The sequence below is a fragment of the Callorhinchus milii genome, unplaced genomic scaffold (genome assembly GCF_018977255.1).
Source record: "Callorhinchus milii isolate IMCB2004 unplaced genomic scaffold, IMCB_Cmil_1.0 Scaffold1, whole genome shotgun sequence".
In the NCBI taxonomy this organism is placed as follows: domain Eukaryota; kingdom Metazoa; phylum Chordata; class Chondrichthyes; order Chimaeriformes; family Callorhinchidae; genus Callorhinchus; species Callorhinchus milii.
Genome location: NW_024704742.1, coordinates 94,277,101 through 94,296,047, shown reverse-complemented (window position 1 = coordinate 94,296,047; position 18,947 = coordinate 94,277,101). Strand labels below are relative to the sequence as shown.

The following is an 18,947-nucleotide window of genomic DNA, read 5'->3' as shown; positions in this document are numbered from 1 at the left end:
ATCAAAACAGCAGAAACCAAACACTGAATTATGTGCAACCACAAACATTTTATAGGACATGCTTATATTACCCACATCAAAAAGGTCATAGCTGCAGTCAAATGTGATCTGGCATATACAGCAGACACCCTCACTGAAATGACACAAAGTTCATCACTGACAGACCTCAAAGTTGTTTGGCTATAATTAAATCTGTCCCTGGTAACTGGGTAAGTGAAATGTGCCAGATATAAAAGGCAAGGCTGAAAGGAATTAAATGCACACATGTTTTGAGAACAAAACTTTTGAGGTGGAAGCCTTACAATTTGGTCAGATTTCTTTTTCAACTAAGCAATACCCCAATATGGGCCAAACCTGATAGAACACAATCCATTATAGTGCAAGACCGTATATAGGTCGTGTGCACTGTAACCCCTCCGGCTTCTGGCGCAGACTGAGTGGCTTCCCGTCTATATGCACAGCATTCAGGAAATTGACTGTTCAGCACCAAAAGCTAGAAGTGACGTTGGCAATGATTGGACGATCCGGGAGGCTGGTAGCCAGTTTTATTTCACTTGCCCATTATAACATGGGTCTCATTTTATGGACCTAAAGCATTGCATTATAACAGGGTCAGAATGTATTACAAAAGTAGTATGAAAGCATAATAGCTTTATGGACTACAGATTGGGAGTCAAATGTAGGAGCTCCTTTTTTTGATTGCCTCAAAGCCACTCCAGGCAATGTGGATGGAATTGAACTCCTGGGGATGCAGTAGAAAGACTTCCTCAGGCCCACTTGCAAAGTCCAGGATAAAGTAGGCAGGATTTTTGGCAACCATGGGAAGTGGCAACAGGGAGGGAGGGCTTCGGCCTACACTAACTTGTCATTGAGCGCCTTAGAGGTGGAGCCGGCTTCACAGCGGCCATGTCTATTTGCCAAACCCTCTCACATGAGGACCCACCCTGATTGAGCAGCTGGTGCTGTGTAAACCTGGTACACGGCATTGGACGTGGACTTCAAGAACATTAAAGTGGCTGATAAATCACAAGGTGTCCTTTAAAGGTCCTCCCACCACACTGAAAGCAGATGCCCGCCAGATAGCTGATAAGGAAACTGAGGCTTGGGTCCACAGCTGCTGTAAGGCATTACCTGGACTCTGAGTTCATGAACATGTGTTCGTAAATCCAGAGTTTGGAACTCACCTTGATTGGTTTTCTAAAGAGGTAAGCAGCTGCTTCTCAAGCTCCACACCTCTACCTAGTGGAACCATCACTCAATGGGAAGGAATGTATGTTTGAGCTGTGGACAAGAGGATGGTAGCAATGTTCTCACACATTTCATGCTGAGCTGAGTTGCCCACCAGGAAGCTTGCAGGGAGTTCCTGGTACCAACCATCCACCTAGAGAGAGCTCAAACCATACTTGACACCTGTCAAATGATCAACTAGTTGCTCTTTTCCTTTGGTGGGAAGTAAACAGGGTCTCCTTGGAGTTGAACTGGCTCTGCAATATTCCAGGGCACTGCTGATGATAGCCCAGCTCATCAGCAGGACTTGGAAGGGCAGACCAGTCACTGGACGCAGGGACTCTTCTCACTCAGCTCCTGTTAACTCTGTAAGCCAAAGTCCTAACAAATAGGTTGGTCCTAGATGGACAAACAGGGGGAAAGCTGCCAGATAGTGCTCTCAATGGCAAACTATGCAATTTCACCAGTACCCCAACACACACTCTGGGGTCCCCAAGCCTTGACTCTTGGCAACCTGTACCTAATACTCTTTGGAGTTAAGTAAACAGGATGCATCCCTCCATAGAGAGAGTACGCATTCCATTCCAATAAATTTCTCTGGAATCTCCATGTATATGTCACAACTCTTGTTTTCTCTTCATTACATAAAATACACTGTCACATTCCTCTTCCCCCTCGCTCGTTGCTCAACCAGCCTTGTGTAGTGCTCCAAGTTGTCTTCATGTCTGAAGAGAACTGTATAAATGGAAGTTGTTGCTATTTTCTTTTCACTTTCACAACAAAGGCTTATCCAAATTTTAGAAATATAAAGTCAAGACTCTCTGAAGTACTCAATGATAGAGAAAAAAGGGACTGGTTCAAGTATTTATTTTTACACTTTCAGTGATATCTATTTGTACAGGCATCACATACTGATAGTTCAAGCAAAGATAGTTACACCCCCAAACTGATCCCATATTACTTGGCTTGGTGCTTCTTTACAATATCAATGTATTCTTGAACATCACTTGGGGATCCCAGTACGATTGGGATCCGCTGGTGAATGGTGCATGGAACGATATCGAGCACTGGTTTAGTACCTGTTGTGGCCATGCCTCCCGCTTGCTCCATAATGTAAGCCAAGGGGTTGCATTCATATAGGAGTCGAAGCTAAGAGGAGACAAACGGAGATCAGTCTTGCATGCAAATCTTTTCACCAATCTCCTTTCTTAAGTCAGGCTATTATGCTGGGATATGAATCTAAAAATGTGACTATATTCCCTTTCTGAACCTCGATAGTTAATTGCTAGCTGGATATTTTACATTCAAGGTCATCAGACTGCAGCCTCATCCCAGCTTTCTTCTCATGCATACAAATGAGGACTGAACACTGTCTAAAATCATTTCCCCTCTCTCTCTCGCTCCTCTCTCCACTTTTAAAGCCTATATTATGACTTACCTCTTCAATTATGCTTTTGGTCATCTTCCTCCCTCCTCCCCAACCAGCCGTGTGAAGTGCTTTAAGATACAATGTTATTTCCTAAAAGAAAACTATCTAATCTGTGTTTGAAAGAATCAACACTTCCTGCTTCATATGTCTCCCTAGGGAGCCTGTTCCACAGGTTCACTATTTGCTCATTGAAATAGTGTTTGCGTAGATTTGTTCTGATTTTGCCCGGTTTTACTATTCTGGATAAGTTGAAACAGCCTGTCATGATCTATATTGTTTTGTCCCTTTAGAATCTTAAAGGCAGCAATCATGTCACCTCTCAATCTTCTCTCTTCCAGCGTGAACATGCCTAATTTACTTAGTCGCTCCTCATAGTCCAATCCCTCCATTCCCTCAATCATTTTGGTTGCCCTCCTCTGTATCTTCTCAATTTCTCCAATATCCTTTTTGCACTGCGGCAACCAGAACTGTACACAGTACTCTATCTATGGTCTCACCAATGATTTATACAGTGGCAAGATTACCCCACTATTTTGGTTTGCTATTGATCTTTTGATACATCCCAACATCTGATTTGCTTTACTCACTGCCACAGAGCATTGTTGGGAGAGCTTCGATTTATTATCAATCAGGACCCCTAGGTCCTTTTCCATGCATATTATTTTCCTTCTGTTCAAATAATAGTCCCTTTCAGGATTTTTTGTCCTCATGTGAAGTACTTTACATTTCTCCACATTGAATTTCATCTGCCACCGATCTGCCCAATTCCCAAGTATGTTCAAATTCTCCTGTAACCTATCTTTTTCAGGTTCGGAATCTACTACCTTCATTAGCTTGGTGTCATCTGCAAACTTAGCCACTGTGCTTGCGTCTCTTAGTTCCAGGCGCAATATAAATGTAAATTGTATTGTATGATCCGTAAATGTCAGTGCTTCATTCACATACTCTTACCTTTCCTTTGGGGTTTTTCTCATTAGCAGGGTACATGAAGATGCCACCATACATCAACGTCCGATGCACATCAGCAACCATTGACCCAACATACCGGGCGCCATAGGGGGAGCTACTGCACTGCAGATTAAAGATAAATGGATTAATATTCCTGAAAATTGGAAGTTGTTCACTCTGTGTAGGCAAAACCCATGGATTAATGTTACTCCAATGTGTGAATAGTGGCAGGGGAAATTTAGAACTTCATTTGCATGTACCATTTGTGAGTTGCAATTTTCTCCCTTGTGATACAACAACAACAACAACAAGATTTCATTTATAAAGCGCCTTTCACGTCAGGAGGACGTCCCAAGGCGCTGCACAGTTGGGTCATGACCCGAGCAGGGGGGAAATGGTCAGGGGGGAAGGGGGGGAGGGAAGGGAGGGAGCGAGGAGGGGAAGAGAGTCGAGAGGGGAGCTGAAGGCACGGTCAAAGAGAAAGGTTTTGAGACCGGCCTTGAAGGAGGAAAGGGAGGAAGCGGCGAAGGCACTGGGGGATGGAGTTCCAGAGCCTGGGGCTGAGAGGCTGAAGGCCCGACCACCGATGGTAGGGCGGTTGGGGCGGGGGACGTGGAGCAGACCGGAGCCAGAGGAACGGAGGGTACGGGCAGGTAGGTAGGGGGATAGTAGGTTGGAGAGGTAGGAGGGAGCAAGGCCGTGAATGGCCTTGTAGGTGAGGATGAGGATCTTGAAATCAATCCTCTGGGGGATGGGGAGCCAGTGGAGGCGAGCGAGGGTGGGAGTGATGTGGTCCTGGTGCGGGACAGTACACGAGCTGCAGAGTTCTGAATGACCTGCAGCTTGTGGAGGGAGGTGGCGGGAAGGCCGGCGAGGAGAGAGTTCCCATAGTCCAGCCTTGAGGTGACAAAGGCGTGAACCAGGGTTTCAGCAGCGTGAGGGGTGAGGTAATGCCGTAGTCTGGCGATGTTCCGGAGGTGATGGAAGGCGGTGCCAGTTGTGGTGCGGATGTGAGGGAGAAAGGACAGCTCAGGGTCGAACAAAACGCCGAGGTTCCTGACTGGCTTTGAGAGGTGGAGAGTGCAGCCTTGGATGCTGATGGTGTCAGCGCCTGAGGTGCGGAGGCGCTGACGTGAGCCAATCAGGAGGGCCTCGGTTTTTCGCACGTTGAGCTGAAGAAAGTTGTCTCTCGTCCAGGACTCGATGTCGGACAGGCAGGCTGTCAGGACATCGGTGGTCGTGGAGTTGAGAGTAGAGGAGGAAAGGTAGAGTTGGGTGTCATCCGCATACATGTGGAAGTTAACTCCATGTCTGCGGATGATGTCACCAAGGGGGAGCATATAGAGGGTGAAGAGGAGGGGACCGAGGACAGAGCCCTGAGGGACACCACATGAGACAGTACGGGGGGTGGAGGAGAAGCCATTCGTCGAGACAAAGTGAAGACGGTGAGAAAGGTACGACCTAAACCATTCAAGGACAGTGCCTTGAAGGTTGAGGTGGGAGGACAAGCGGTGGAGTAGGATAGCGTGGTCGACCGTATCGAATGCTGCCGATAGGTCGAGGAGGACGAGGAGACAGAGGGAGCCCTGGTCACAGATGGTCAGGATATCATTGGTGACCTTGACCAGGGCAGTTTCTGTGCTATGGGCAGCACGGAAACCTGACTGAAGGGGTTCGAAAAGAGAATGGGTGGAAAGGAAAGAGCGCAGTTGGGAGGCGACAACTCTTTCCAAGACCTTGGAGAGAAAGGGGAGGTTGGAGATGGGCCGGTAGCTTGATAGCTGCGACGCATCAAGGGAGGGTTTTTTCAGGGTGGGCGTGATGATGGCAGTTTTTAATGGAATGGGGACAGAGCCAGAGGAGAGGGACAGGTTGATGATGTCAGTGATATGTGGGGCAAGAAAGTGGAGCTGGGAGATAAGGAGTGGAGTGGGGATGGGGTCAAGGGAGCAGGTGGTTGGTTTTAGGGATAGGATGAGTTCAGTGACAGAGGGTGGGGAAACGGGTACGAAGGTGTGTAGGGGAGGATGGGTAGGAGTCGGAGTGTGGGAGGGAAGGGGTGGGTGGTGGGTGGAAGTTGGAGGGGAAGTGACCGCGGAGCGGATTCCCTTGATCTTGGATTCAAGGAAATCCAGCATCTCCTCGCAGTGAAGGTTGGAGGAGATGACCTGCGCGGGGTGGCGGGGGGGACGGAGGAGTCGGGTTGTGGTGGAAAACAGTAGCCTGGGGTTGTTCTTCGCCTCCAGGATTATCCTGGAGTAGAAGGACGACTTGGCCGAGGCTAGAGTGGAGCGGTAAATTTTGAGGAGGTCCAGCCAGATTTGTCGGTGGACCGTTAGGCCAGATTTGACACAGGTGCGTTCAGCAGCCCGCACCTGGCTTTTCAGTGAGCGGAGGTGGGTGGTGTACCAGGGGGAGGAGCGGGAGTAGGAGACAGTGCGGGAAGTGATGGGGGCAAGAGTATCGAGTGTGGAGGAGAGGGTATTGTGGAGGAGGGAGAGAGGAGAAGAGGGGTCGGTGAGGGTTGAAGGCCAGAGGGAGAGGAGTTCAGAGGACTCCAAGGCATCGGTTAGGGATTGTGGGGGTAACTTCTTCCAAGGGCGGTAGAAGATGGTGGTGGGTCTGGTGGAGGTGGGGAGGGGGGTGGAGGTGGTGAAGGAGATGAAGTAGTGGTCAGAGATGGCCTTGTCGGTAATAGTGACATCCGAGACACTGAGGCCCCGGGTGATCACCAAATCGAGTGGGTGGCCGTGACTGTGAGTGGGGGAGTTTATGTGTAAGGAGAGGTTGAGTGAGGAGAGCAGGGAAGAGAAGTCTGTGGAGATGGAGCAGGAGGGGGTGAAGTGTAGGTTAAAGTCGCCCAGGATGATGAGGCGATCGGAGCAGAGGCAAAGAGATGTGAGGAGTGTTGAAATGTCAGAGATGAAGGTGGGAGAGGTTTTAGGGGGCCGGTAGAGGAGGAGGATTTTAAGGGAGAGGAATGAGGGGTGGGAGAGGGTGAGGTGCTCAAAGGAGGGGAAAGAGCCAGTGGAGTAGGGGGATAGGGCAAGTGGTGTCCTTGAGATAAGGGCAACACCACCGCCACGGCGGTTGGGGCGGGGGATGTGGTGGGAGGTGTAGCCGGGTGGCGTGGCCTCCGTGAGGGGGAAGGTGTCGCCTGGGGTGAGCCAGGTTTCTGTTAAGGCCATGATATCAACGTTCTCATCAAGGATGAGATCGTTGATGACCAGGGCCTTGTTGCAGAGGGAGCGGACATTTTGCAGTCCGATGTGGAGGGAGCGGTTGACAGAAGGGTGTGTGGGAGGGGAGGGGGGTCCAGGTTGTGAGGCAGGGGTGGGGGGAATGGGGATGAGGGAGGAGAGGTTGACTCCCCGGGTCTGTGTCCGGGGTGGGTGGCGAGTGTGGTGGGGAATGGGGCAGTCGGTGTGGCTGCTGCTGGACAGCCAACGCCGAGTGCCACGGTGAGCCCGGCGGAGGATTCCCAGGCTGGAACAGAGGGAGGTTGTGGGAGGGTCAAGTGGGGATAGAAGACGAGAGGGACGGAGAGAGAGGAGGAGAGAGCGGGAGAGATGCAGAGGGGGGAGGTTTGGGGGGAGAGAGGAGGGGGGTGGGAGGGAGGGGGTGAGGGGGCTCGGGTCAAAGCGGCAGCCATAGTGCGCACGCGGGGACCGGGAGCGAGCGGTCAGGTGGATGGCATTATCCCGTAGATTGGGGCAGCCAATGACACTGGGCACTGATACCCAGTGACTAAGAGCAGCTTCTAAATATATTGGCATCTAAAGACATACCCATTGGTCAGGGCATTGAGATCCAGCCTATGTGACCCTCCCTTGGCAGTGATCTGATAAAATTAATCCTGAGAATATTGATGTCAGGTTATAAAATCAACATTTCAGCAATGAGAAGCAAGAGTGGAATTAAGTATGATGTAAATACATGGTTATATAAAAATGAAATGTTATGAATGAACCCTTGAGATTGAAAGAACAATTTTAGAATACCCCACAGGTAGATCTCATTCTTTGAATGTTTCTGAATAAAAAAAGTTCTGATCCAAACTTTACTTCGACCACCTCGTCTCCCACAAATTTGTTTGAGGTGAAACACAAAATGAGAACAGTGGTAAGCATTTGAAAGGAACAACATAAAGAAAGGAAAGTTAAAGTTGGCATTTATTTTACTCTACTTTCTTCAAGATCACCCTCAGTATGATTCAGTGACCAGGAGAGTGGGCAGACAGGGTAGGACTCTGCCAAAGTCATTCATTCCTCTTTAGTGATTAGCTTGGAGGCTTGGTGCCTAGCCTGCCTGGTTGCTGAAAGTTAACTTTTGGTCTTTGGGAAGATTTGGGGACTCCAAGGCAGAAAAACCATGGGAAACCAATATTAAAACAAAATAGAAAAAGGACTCAAAAACAATATATAGCCTAAAATATACAAACATAAAAGAGTTTGCTTCAGGATCACACAAAATGGCACCGTTAAGACTCCTAGAGGAGAAAGCACTTACCTAGAGAGAGAAGCCGCTTGCTTTTATTCCTTCAATAAGTTAAGGGATACTTTAAGAAATTCCACAAAACAAATGATGTTTGTAGGTTTTTGTAATATTCACGGTCCAGATAATAATACCAGAATTGTGATAAAAGTCTAAATGGCCCTAATAATAAATATCAAGAAAGTCTCCTATGTCCTTTACTTACCTTGGGGAATTTCTTCTTGTGTAGGTACTCTGTGATTGCAGGATCAAAGTACTTTGCATAACCTTCATTAATACTGTAGATGTTTCCCTTCTGCTTAATCTTTATGTCTTTGTTCACCAAGATGAATTCCCCAATGGCCTAAAAACACACAGATTTAGCAAGAATGCATCAACATTGGAGAAACTGCACACTATTTAATTTCTTCACTTTTTCTCCCTCTAATTTGCTCCCCTCATTTACTGTGTGTGCTAACAGCAGCTTTTGGATACACTGGTATCTAAAAGTGCTCTTCCTCCCCTCCTAGGGAGGATAGGTACGGGTTGGACACTGAAGAGGAAAGGAATGAAAAGGTAGATGAGGCCACAAACAGAAGATTTTCCATGTGAGAGATACCCATTGGTCAAGGCATTCAGACCCAGCCAAATCTGATCCTCCCCTGGTAGTGATCTGATAAGATTAATACTAGTGATACTAGTGTATAGATCAGAAGAACTCTACTGGACCATATGTCTATTATAATTCTGACTTTGAAGATTGCAAGTGCAACACTTTTGTTGCTGCTGGTTCTTGTAAACTAAAACCTTGAATGAAAGTGGCCATTACCGACAAATTACATACTTACAGGAGGTTTTTTGGGGTATGCCAAAAGGGTGAGGCATTGGGTTTAAAAGATCAGCTGAGATCTAATAAACTGGTGGAAAAGCCCTCCTTTTCCTTTTTATAATAATAATAATCATTTGCATTTGATATAATGCCTTAACAAGTTTGCAGGGCTGTGCGGAGAGCACGGGGGAGTGGGATTGATTTGGGCAGCTCTTTTCAAAGGACCGAATGATCTCCTAATAATAATCCTTGCATTTGATTTCACATTGGGAGGACATCTCAAAGCACTTCACATTATTAAGATTAGTGTTTTATTTTGCTATATTTTCTAGGTGAATACAGCAGGCAATTTATACACAGCAAAGTCCCACAAACAGCCATGAAGCGAATGACCAATTTTAACTAGGGGATGGTTTGTCAGGACACTAGGAAAAACTCCCTTCTGTTTTCAAATTGGGCCATGGGATCTTTTTCGTCCACTGAACAGGCAGACAGGCCCTCGGTTCAATGTCTCATCTGAAGAATGGCAACTCCAACAAGCACTATATTGAAGTGTCAGGCTACCAACTGAGCCAGCCTAACATCTAAGGATGAAAGAGAAATTAGTCTGGAATTGTGCACACATCCAGTTTACATTCAATTAGATTTGAAAGCCGTAATGTATACTAAAGGTCAATGGTCATATATTAAATACATTTAGCACCCTGGCTTTAGAGCAGACAAGTAAACAAACATTTGTAAGAACTTACTGGATCCAGCATGAAGCCGTTCACCCCACTTCCTGACGACAATACAATCATTGTGGCACTGCCGTACAAGGCATAACCAGCCGCTACAATGTTACGGCCTGACTGCAAGGCATCCTTTTCACTTGGCTCGTCAGTTGAAGTCTTAATACAGAGTATATGGCAAAATCAGTTACTGAGCTCTTATTCATTGAAAAGAAGATCAAACAGATAGTTAACATTTGCACAAAACTTAGTTCATATCCATTTAAGATGGATTTTTCTAATAACCAATTTTACACAGGATCATTAATGACAAAGACAGCTATGTTGTTCTTTTGTGATTTAAGTTTTACAGTCACAACCTCAAATACTTGATGCCTGCATGAGGAAGAAGGGAAAAGAGGGTACAGGAGAGGGGTTTATGAAGGGTGAAGGCTCCTGTGGAATACAGACACTGGGACAAGTTGAGCCAATGGCCATTCCATGCTGTAACAGTATATGTAATTCTGAAACAGGATTGAAAAGCTGAATTTCCTCATCACGAGACCCACAGGAAAATACAACAGAAAGTCAGGGGCATTCTTTAGGATAGATATTGAAAGAATATCATATTACGATAGTTGAATACTCTAAAAATGTAAATGTCCTTCATGATAGATCAGTGGGGTAACAAGCAACAGACTAGAATCACTAAATAAAGCAACTAGGATCCAGTGAGGGTTTGAAAAGAGCATTACACCAGATGTTTGACAAAAAGGATCACATTGAAATGAGTGGCAGAGTCTGAATGACCGATTTGCTGTTTGGAAAGAGCAAGAGTAGTCTAGCTAGTCCAGCAGGTGATACATGAACCAGAAACTAACAATACATGCTATGCAACCTAATGAAAGCTGTCCTAATGACTCGTAACACTTTATATCTCATCTATTTAAGTAGTGTTTCTACTGTAGTTCCACATCGATGTAGCTATGCCTATGACTACACATGTTGCAACACTTGTCGATACAATTCAGACAGGATTTTCATACATGTAAACTATGTGTGGAATGTAAATTGCTCTAGTAGAAATGTTGTCTTGCAACTAACTAAACGTTAAACACGCATGGCAGGCTCGGAGGAGTGCTTGATAACATAACAAATAATAAATTAGTCATTTTCAATCCACGACTGTTTGTGGGCACTGCTGTGCGCAATTGGCTGTCGCGTTTTGCCCACAAATATACGGTCAATTCACTTTACAGTCCAATCTGTGAAGCGTTTTGAGACGTCGAGAAGACGTGAACAGCGCTATATCAAATGCAAGGATTATTATTATTATTATTATTATGATATTCTCAACACATCCAAGGGGAGAAATTACCAAATGGTCAACGTTGCTGTTTGATAGTCTCATCCCTCAGTTGCTTTGCAGTTATCCTGTATTGTAGTACTCATTTCTCACAATTGCCACTTGTAAGTTTTTCACCATTCAAGCATTGTCAGATATTAGATTTTCTTTGAAATTCTATATTGGTACTTTTTTAAAAATATGATCTTTATTTATCATTCTAGTTTATTCATGGCATGAATCAATCTTCTGGGATTATTTTGTTTCACATGCTTTTCACTGATGAATCTTAGCGCAGTTTCTCATTGAAACAAACGTAGAGGATTATGAGGTGAATTCACTTATTCAAGATTGGCGACAATCCCAAAAGTTTCAACTAGAGAAATAAATTGTGATCAACAGTGAAGAAACGTCTGATAGCTCCCAATCAATTCCCCAAAGGGAAGATAATTCAAATCTGGAGAACAACACATTTAATGCTAACTAACTGTCTGTCTTGATGGAAACCTAAGATGTTTAAATTAAATAATTCCTTTAATTGTTGATAATCTTACCTTTTGATAGATGGCGAATATTGTTCCTATGGAAATAAGACAATCAATGTTTGAAGACCCATCTAGTGGATCAAAGCAGACAATGTACCTTCCCTGGAAAAAAGAACAACATTGTCAATATAACCAAGGGCAGATTTCAAACGTTTCAGTATCATAATTGTGAAGAACGGCCATAGAAGTGGTTACTTGTTTAAAGCATCACAGATAAAATTAACAGTGAAGGTTAAAAACTAAATAGCTGAAATGCTAAATTAAAAGTTTCTAGAGAGGATATTGCTAACTTACAATTTAATTTCTGTAGTACACGCATTATCTTATGTGTGTAAGCCTGGCGAGTTCTCTCAGCTTTGAGCCAGTAGGTTTTGGGTTCAAACCCCACAATCAACACTTGGAATCACAAAATCCAAGCTGGCACTCAAATGCAGTGCTAGGGATGTGCTACATTGTCAGAGATGCTGTCCTTTGGATGAGATATTTAACTGAGGTCCCCTCTGCTTGTTTATTTAGATGTTAAAGATCCCGCAGCATTATATAATTGGTCACTCACTTCCTGGTTGCTTGTGGGATATTGTTGTGCGCAACTGGCTGCTCTGTTTTGCCCACAAAATATGCAGTCAATCCATTTTGCAGTATATCCTGTGAAGCACTTTGAGACATCTCAATGACAAAGGCACTATATCAAATGCAAGTATGATTATTATTATTATTATTATTATTATTACCTAGGACAAACTTGATATTATTATGGCAAAGGTACCTGATGCCTTTGTTAAGGACTTAACATTAAGAGATATTGGGCCTTTTTGGTTTAAGAAGGAGACCAGGGAGGAATTTTGTGAGGCACTAGCAATCATCATAGAAGGTATTTAATCACTGGCACAAATTATGGTTGCAGTCATGACACTGGACTTAGTTTTTTTAAAAAAAAGCTTGATGGTGATGGGAGAACATTAGGAAAGTTGAGATAAGAACAAAGGACCTTCTTCAACCAAAACCTATCTTGTGATCTTGTGAATGGCTAAATGCAGCAATTGCATTTAAAAAAGACAATATACTGATCTAAATAATTGCAGATCCATGGGTCTAACATGAATAACAAATAAAACAAAGGAGATCTTTTGAGAAAAAACGAGATCCCTTCTGCCTGTTCAAGTGGGTGTTACAGCTCATATGACTTTATTCAAAAGGAGGAGTTTCTGGTCCTGGTCAACAATCATCAATTAAAATTGGCTATTTGAGAAACATTGCTGTGCACAAATTGGCTGCCATTATTGTCTACCAATATACAATCACTATATGCAAATATCAAAATCCTGTGAAATGCTTTGAGACGTCTCAATGATGTGATAAAACAAATTCAAGGATTACTATTATTATAATATTATCATCCAAAACTGAAATTACAGACTATAGTAGATGGTGTAATTAGTAAAGCAAATGTTTTTGTAAATATAAATATATTCTTTAAATACACAAGAGTAAAGCAGTATAGTACACACATCCAATAATATCCATTCCCCAGTCTTTTATGTTTTAACTTCTAAATCAATAAGTCATCCTTACACTACATAAGGATCCTAGTTTAACTGACCTGTTGATCTGGATCTACAATGATGGCTTCCTTTTCTTCTTCAGAGACCAGAATACATGTACTGAAGGAGGATTTTAACATGTTGACAACCAAGTCATTGGAAAGTACATCCAACTTCTTTACTTGATCTCCAGTCACGTTAACGGTTCCAGCAATCCCATAACTGGAAAAAGTATTTACAGGTGAGCATTGGTGTTCAGGTTCTATACATACAAATTATCATAATAAAATATATAATATAACAATAACCTTGCATTTGGTATAGCGCCTTCGCACGTCATTGAAATGTCTCAAAACGTTTCACAGAATATATTGTAAAGTGGGCCTTTGGATCAAGTTATTGCTTAAACCCTCTTCTAGTATTCTCTAGCTTCGTATTTTGTGGGTGAAAAGTGGCAGTCAATTGCACACAGCAGTGTCCCACAAACAGTGATCAAATTTTATTAATTCTATTTTTTGAAGGGATTATTAACTACAGTAAGTGATCCGCCAATAAGCTAACAACCGGATTCCTACTTACTGCTAGTTAAACAGAGGCATATGGAGTAAGGAAACATGCCCAATATTTCGCCCTGCCGGGAATCGATCCCAGACCCCCTTGCTTGCGAGGCGAGTGCTCTAACCACTGAGCTATAGGACTCCACATAAATTGCTTGTAGACAAGATACTGTCTCAACATTATGATTTTATTAAACAGTATATTCCCAGTACTTTTAGACACACAGCTATCAGCTGTATTGCTGGAGAACTTTATATCAAAACTGTAATCGCATTAGAAATGAGGTGTGCACATGGTGTAAAAGATGCTCTCCAGATGAAACCCATATGTTCTCCTTGTACAACTTTTTAAAATCGTTTTAGTGAATAATTGTAAAATATTAATCTTTGCATTTGATATAGCAACTTATTACTTCCTCGAGATGTCTCAAAGAGCTTCACAGGATATACTGTAAAAAGGATTGACTTTTGTGGGCGGAACGTAATCTCAGGAGTTCATGAGATTACAAGGTTGGTTTAGATGAAGACAGTGCTTCAGCCCATCTTGTCTCATGTTTCTAGAATACCCATCCTACCATCCTCCAGCACAATATTAAACTTTTAAAAAAAAAATGAGTTCAGTGTCCTGGCGTCAATCACCCTTTTTTGTAACTTGTTTGTATCGGTAATTACCTTCTGGGTTTACCTGGTGTCCGTCAGTTATTTCAGTTACTTCCACTACACTTGACAAAAAAATCTTGAAATCTTCTTGAAACGTTGCAACATTTTAAGCTGTTTTCAAATGCAAAGATTATTATTTTTATGTATGCCTTTTGTGGAGAAAATTTGGTGTGAGAGTTGCAGAGAGGACCATGACAGGAGCTGTATGCATGGCGATAAGGCAGAAAGGGGAGTACATTAAGCTATAGGAACCTTGGGAGCTTCAGATATGTGCAGCACCAGAGGATACTCTTCATTACAGTACAGTATTACAAAATAGTCACAGTCCAAAGCTTCAGCTGTATGATCTATACTCTGATGTTACTGATCAAATTTTAGAAATTTAAAAGAAGTAATTGGATTCTACACTTATGAATGTAAAAGTTATGTGAATATATCTGAGTATGTCGTATTTATAAAGATGGTCATTTGTATTTACCTGCATTTGAGAAGGGTTTATCATATTAGTTGATAGCTAGCAAATGATGTGATTTGTGATTGTAATAGAAAATCCCATTATGAATGCAGAAACAAAGATTGCTAGCATAAGCAAATTATTTCCCTTATTTGTCACTTTCTTGTATCTCGAATGGTGCTGCTCACAATTTAACACAGCCTTGAATTTGGATCAAATAAGTCATGCAGCAATTTGCAGCATCCATGACTGTGGAGCAGCAGAAAAGGGTGAGCTTAAACCTACATCCACACCACATCAAATTTCCAAATTTAGTCAAGTCACAGAGGGAAGCATTGGATGGATTCTCCGCAGGAAAGGATGGAATAGAGAAGAAAACATGCAACAAATTCCTTATTTGTTAATTCTTTATTCACTTTGGTGTCACCCTGGCTCAGTCGTTAGCACTCTCACCTCCACTCCGGCCTGCTTCACGTCCACCCCCTTGCCCGACCCACCATTGATGGGTGGGCCTTCTGCCACTCTGCCCCCACCCTCTGTAACTCCATCCCGCAGTCCCTCTGCCTTGCCCCCTCCCTTGCCTCCTTCAAGACCCGTCTCAAGACTCTCCTCTTCGTCTGTGCCTTCGGTCACCCTCCTTCCGCACTTGCTCTCCACTCTCCCCGATTCCAGCTCAGGTTCGAAACACTGATGTTCGAAACCTTGGAACGTCCCCCCGACATGAAAGGCGCTATATAAATGTAATTTTTTTTCTGTTGTTGAGTCTGAAGGTTGCAAGCAACAGCATTACTATATCCCAAGTGTGACTGGAAAAGCGATCTGCCAATCGACTAACAACCGGGTTCCTACTAACTGCAAGGTAAACAGCAATGCTGCATTGACTGCATATAAACCATTTAGTGGCTAGACAGAGGAAGTACCTCCACTCTAAACATGTAGCCTTCTGCTCCACATTTTAGTCAGTGCACAAAAACAATTTCTGCAAATATTAATGCCAAATAATTGACAGAATTGCCTTTTCAAATAATGGAATTTCTTAATATTTTAATAAAAACATGGTTATATCTGTCTGGTTATAAGTACAGAATTTTAACAAAAACATTTGTTAAAAGTTTCACAATGCCTAGTTAACAATGCGTTAAACCATTAAGACCTTGAAGTCAGTAAATAATTGAATGTTTTGTAAATATTTTCCATTTTCAGTGAAACAGTTCAAAGTTCCGCTGCTGGGTAGGGTAGACTGAACTCTTGAGCAAATCCGCAGTGTACAATGCTGCAGACCGAAAGATGATTTTGTAGCCACATCTTTCAGATCACATCAATAGTATAAATTCATTGGTTAAATAATAATGTTGTGTGAGCGTGGACCCGATCACTTGCTTCCTGCTTTCAAAGAATGCAGGTAAGCATAGACCAAACTGCACCAGCAAGTTTGCTGTATGGTCCAGTGAGAACTTCTGATCTGTTGCCTAACAGAGCACAGTACAAAACGCCTGGATACAAGTGGAGTACTATAGAGTACTATATCTCCACTACCTTTTCTAATCATGTGCCATGTGATGGAGACGGGGTGGAAGAAGAGAAAGGGGGACAGAGATCTTTCTCTCTTTTTCTTGCTTGATAAAGTTTTATACATCTGTATGGAGAAATAGTTACAGTATAATCCTTTTGCACAACCCAATTTTATCAGCCCGGCTCAGTTGCATTCTAGTCTCTGAGCCTGAAGATTGAGGGTTCGTATCAGGACTTTGAGCTTATCATCTAGGAGGCTGACACTCCAGTCGAGTGTTTGGAGAAACAGGCATTGGTGAACTCGTCGTCCTTTGGAATGAAACATTAAACTGAGGTCTGGTTCTGCTTGTATGTTAAAGGTTCCGTGCAACGATTCGAAAAGAGAAAGGAAGCTTCTCCTGGTGTCTTGGCCACCAATTCAGATAAAATTGGTCAATTTACGTGTAAATTGGCTGCCTTGTTTCTCCACAAATATAGTCATTGCCNTTTTTTTATCAGAAATGTTGTGAAGTGCTTTGAGACGTTCTTGATGATATAGGCGAAACATCAAATGCAATTATTATTTTTTGAGATCTCTGCTGGATAGTGTATAGTTGTGGATGTCAGGAGAGTGCAAGATTGGGCTCGGTCATGATGTTCTTGCAATCAAATAGCCTGTCTACATTCCCTGCCAAAGCTCACACATAAGTAATAGTTATTTGGATGAGATATGGGAAGGCAACTGGCATTGATGGAACTGTACCTTAGTAGGAGGAGAGTCAAATACCTTCAGGATTGGAGGTCACCCTCAGCAATTTATCTTTTACCTACCAGCAGGGTATTGCTACATCAAATATGTTGTACAATTCCTAAGCAGTTAAGAACATAAGAAAACATCAACTATTCAGCCACTAGAACCTGTTCCACCAATTTATTAGATCTTTGTATATCTTTTTCTCCCAACGACCCACTCTTTCACCATATTCCTTTAAAGCTTCTACTCAAGTGTCTGTCTCCTTTTAAACATTTCTATTGATTTCATCTCTACAGCTAAACTGAAAGCACAATTTTGCATGGCATATATCAAAATAGGTTACATTTGTAAACCTAACGTAGATAACGATTGGCATGAATTCATGAAATAAAATTGTAGGACAAAATGTTGACAAACCTCCAGGCATCTTTAAACCATTTCACCTACAAAATACACAGACACTCTACACTAAATCCTATGAAGCATTTTGAGACATACTTTGGACGTGAAAGGTGCTACATCAAAATGCAAGGATTATTATTGAACCAATGTGTGGTGATACTGAATTAGTGACATGCAAGTCCTGGTTTCTGATAGCTGAAGAGGCCAGTTAAAGGATCTCCAATTTAAACAAGAAAGCAGTGTAAAGAAATGTAATGTAAGCATGAGGCAGCACTTCCTAATATGCAATCAGTACTGTACTCGATAATTGGATAGGCTGAAGACCACACCTCCAAACTGAAACCACAACTCAATTCCACAACAAACAGGCCACACATGACTGTCTACTCACTTCGCATTAAAATGCTCAGAACACAAAATAAGTCAGAGAGAAGTGGGAGAACAACGCTGCATAAAAAGTGAATGTAAAACTGTTTAAATAAAAGAGCAGTACCTTCCCAGATTCAGGAAATATGTGGATTAAAACTAGCAGATCACATACAATATATGGATTGAGAACATCCACATGTACTGTGGATTAAACTGACTGACGGGGTCAAAGAGATTCTTAGGGCTTCTTGTAATTTTATTGCCTTCCAATATCAATGTGTAATGGAGTGGAATAGGTTGGGCTCAATACTATGCAGTCTAGTCTGCCACTAAAATGCATTCTTTCAATTTCCACAAAAGTTTTGTCTTTTAAAAAAGAAAGCCAAACAAAAATGAGGTTAATTTATGCAGGGGTTGCTAACAAAGTACTATCTGAAAGGTGTACGTACCAAAGCCAGAGAATACAAGGAGAGGAATAAGCAATAACCTGACCCAAAGGCTTCGCCCACTTTGCAATATATTCTGTGAAGCGCTTTGAGATGTCGCAACGAAGTGATAAGGCGTTGTATGAAATGCAAGGATTATTATATATTATTAGTATTCCCCGCCCCCGTCCCATAGTGAAGAGAAGTTATTTATGGTGTCAGGTAAGGATTACACTTGTAAAACACAGAGAATACCTACAGGTGGGCGATGCCAGCTTTCCTGACTGCAGAGGAGATGGCTTTGATGGCTGTGCAGAGGTTGCTGATGAGCTGATTGAACTCGCCAGTGCCTTTGTGTTTCCTGGTCTCCTCCAGCATAAAGCGGTTCAGAGTGATAACATTGGTGTCAAAAGTAGTGTTATCTGTCATGGTGAAGATGATGGTCTTCAATCCTGTAAAGGAGGTGAAGGAGAGAGAGAGAGAGAGAGAGGAAGAGAGAGACAGAGAGACTGCTCAATTTGAAACAGGAAACAAGGAAGCTCTGTCTGGTTATAAGTACAGTATACAAAGCCAGGCACATACACACCCCCTACACACACAAAAAAACTGCAGTTGGGAGGCACCATTTGCGATTCAGTACTTTTCACCAATCCCCTGCAAAATTTAACCAGGAAAGAGGAGGAACTCCCATTACAGAGCAGTCGAATCAGAATCAGGGGTGTAGATGGAGCGAAAGAGAGAGGAAACGTTAGCCAGCGTGTTCAAAGTTCATGCAGCTTCAACAATAA

At 42.9% G+C, this 18,947-nt stretch overlaps 1 protein-coding gene across 1 annotated transcript; it reads right to left on the bottom strand.

The window, feature by feature from the left end:
- Positions 1–2,078: 2,078 nt before the first annotated feature.
- LOC103188178 (fructose-1,6-bisphosphatase 1-like) lies at positions 2,079–18,684 on the bottom strand. Its single transcript, NM_001292882.1, is given in 7 exon segments — positions 2,079–2,376; positions 3,608–3,727; positions 8,304–8,441; positions 9,656–9,796; positions 11,516–11,608; positions 13,107–13,269; positions 18,419–18,684. Coding segments are annotated over 7 exon segments (1,017 nt in total). The 5' UTR covers positions 18,589–18,684; the 3' UTR covers positions 2,079–2,184.
- Positions 18,685–18,947: the final 263 nt, after the last annotated feature.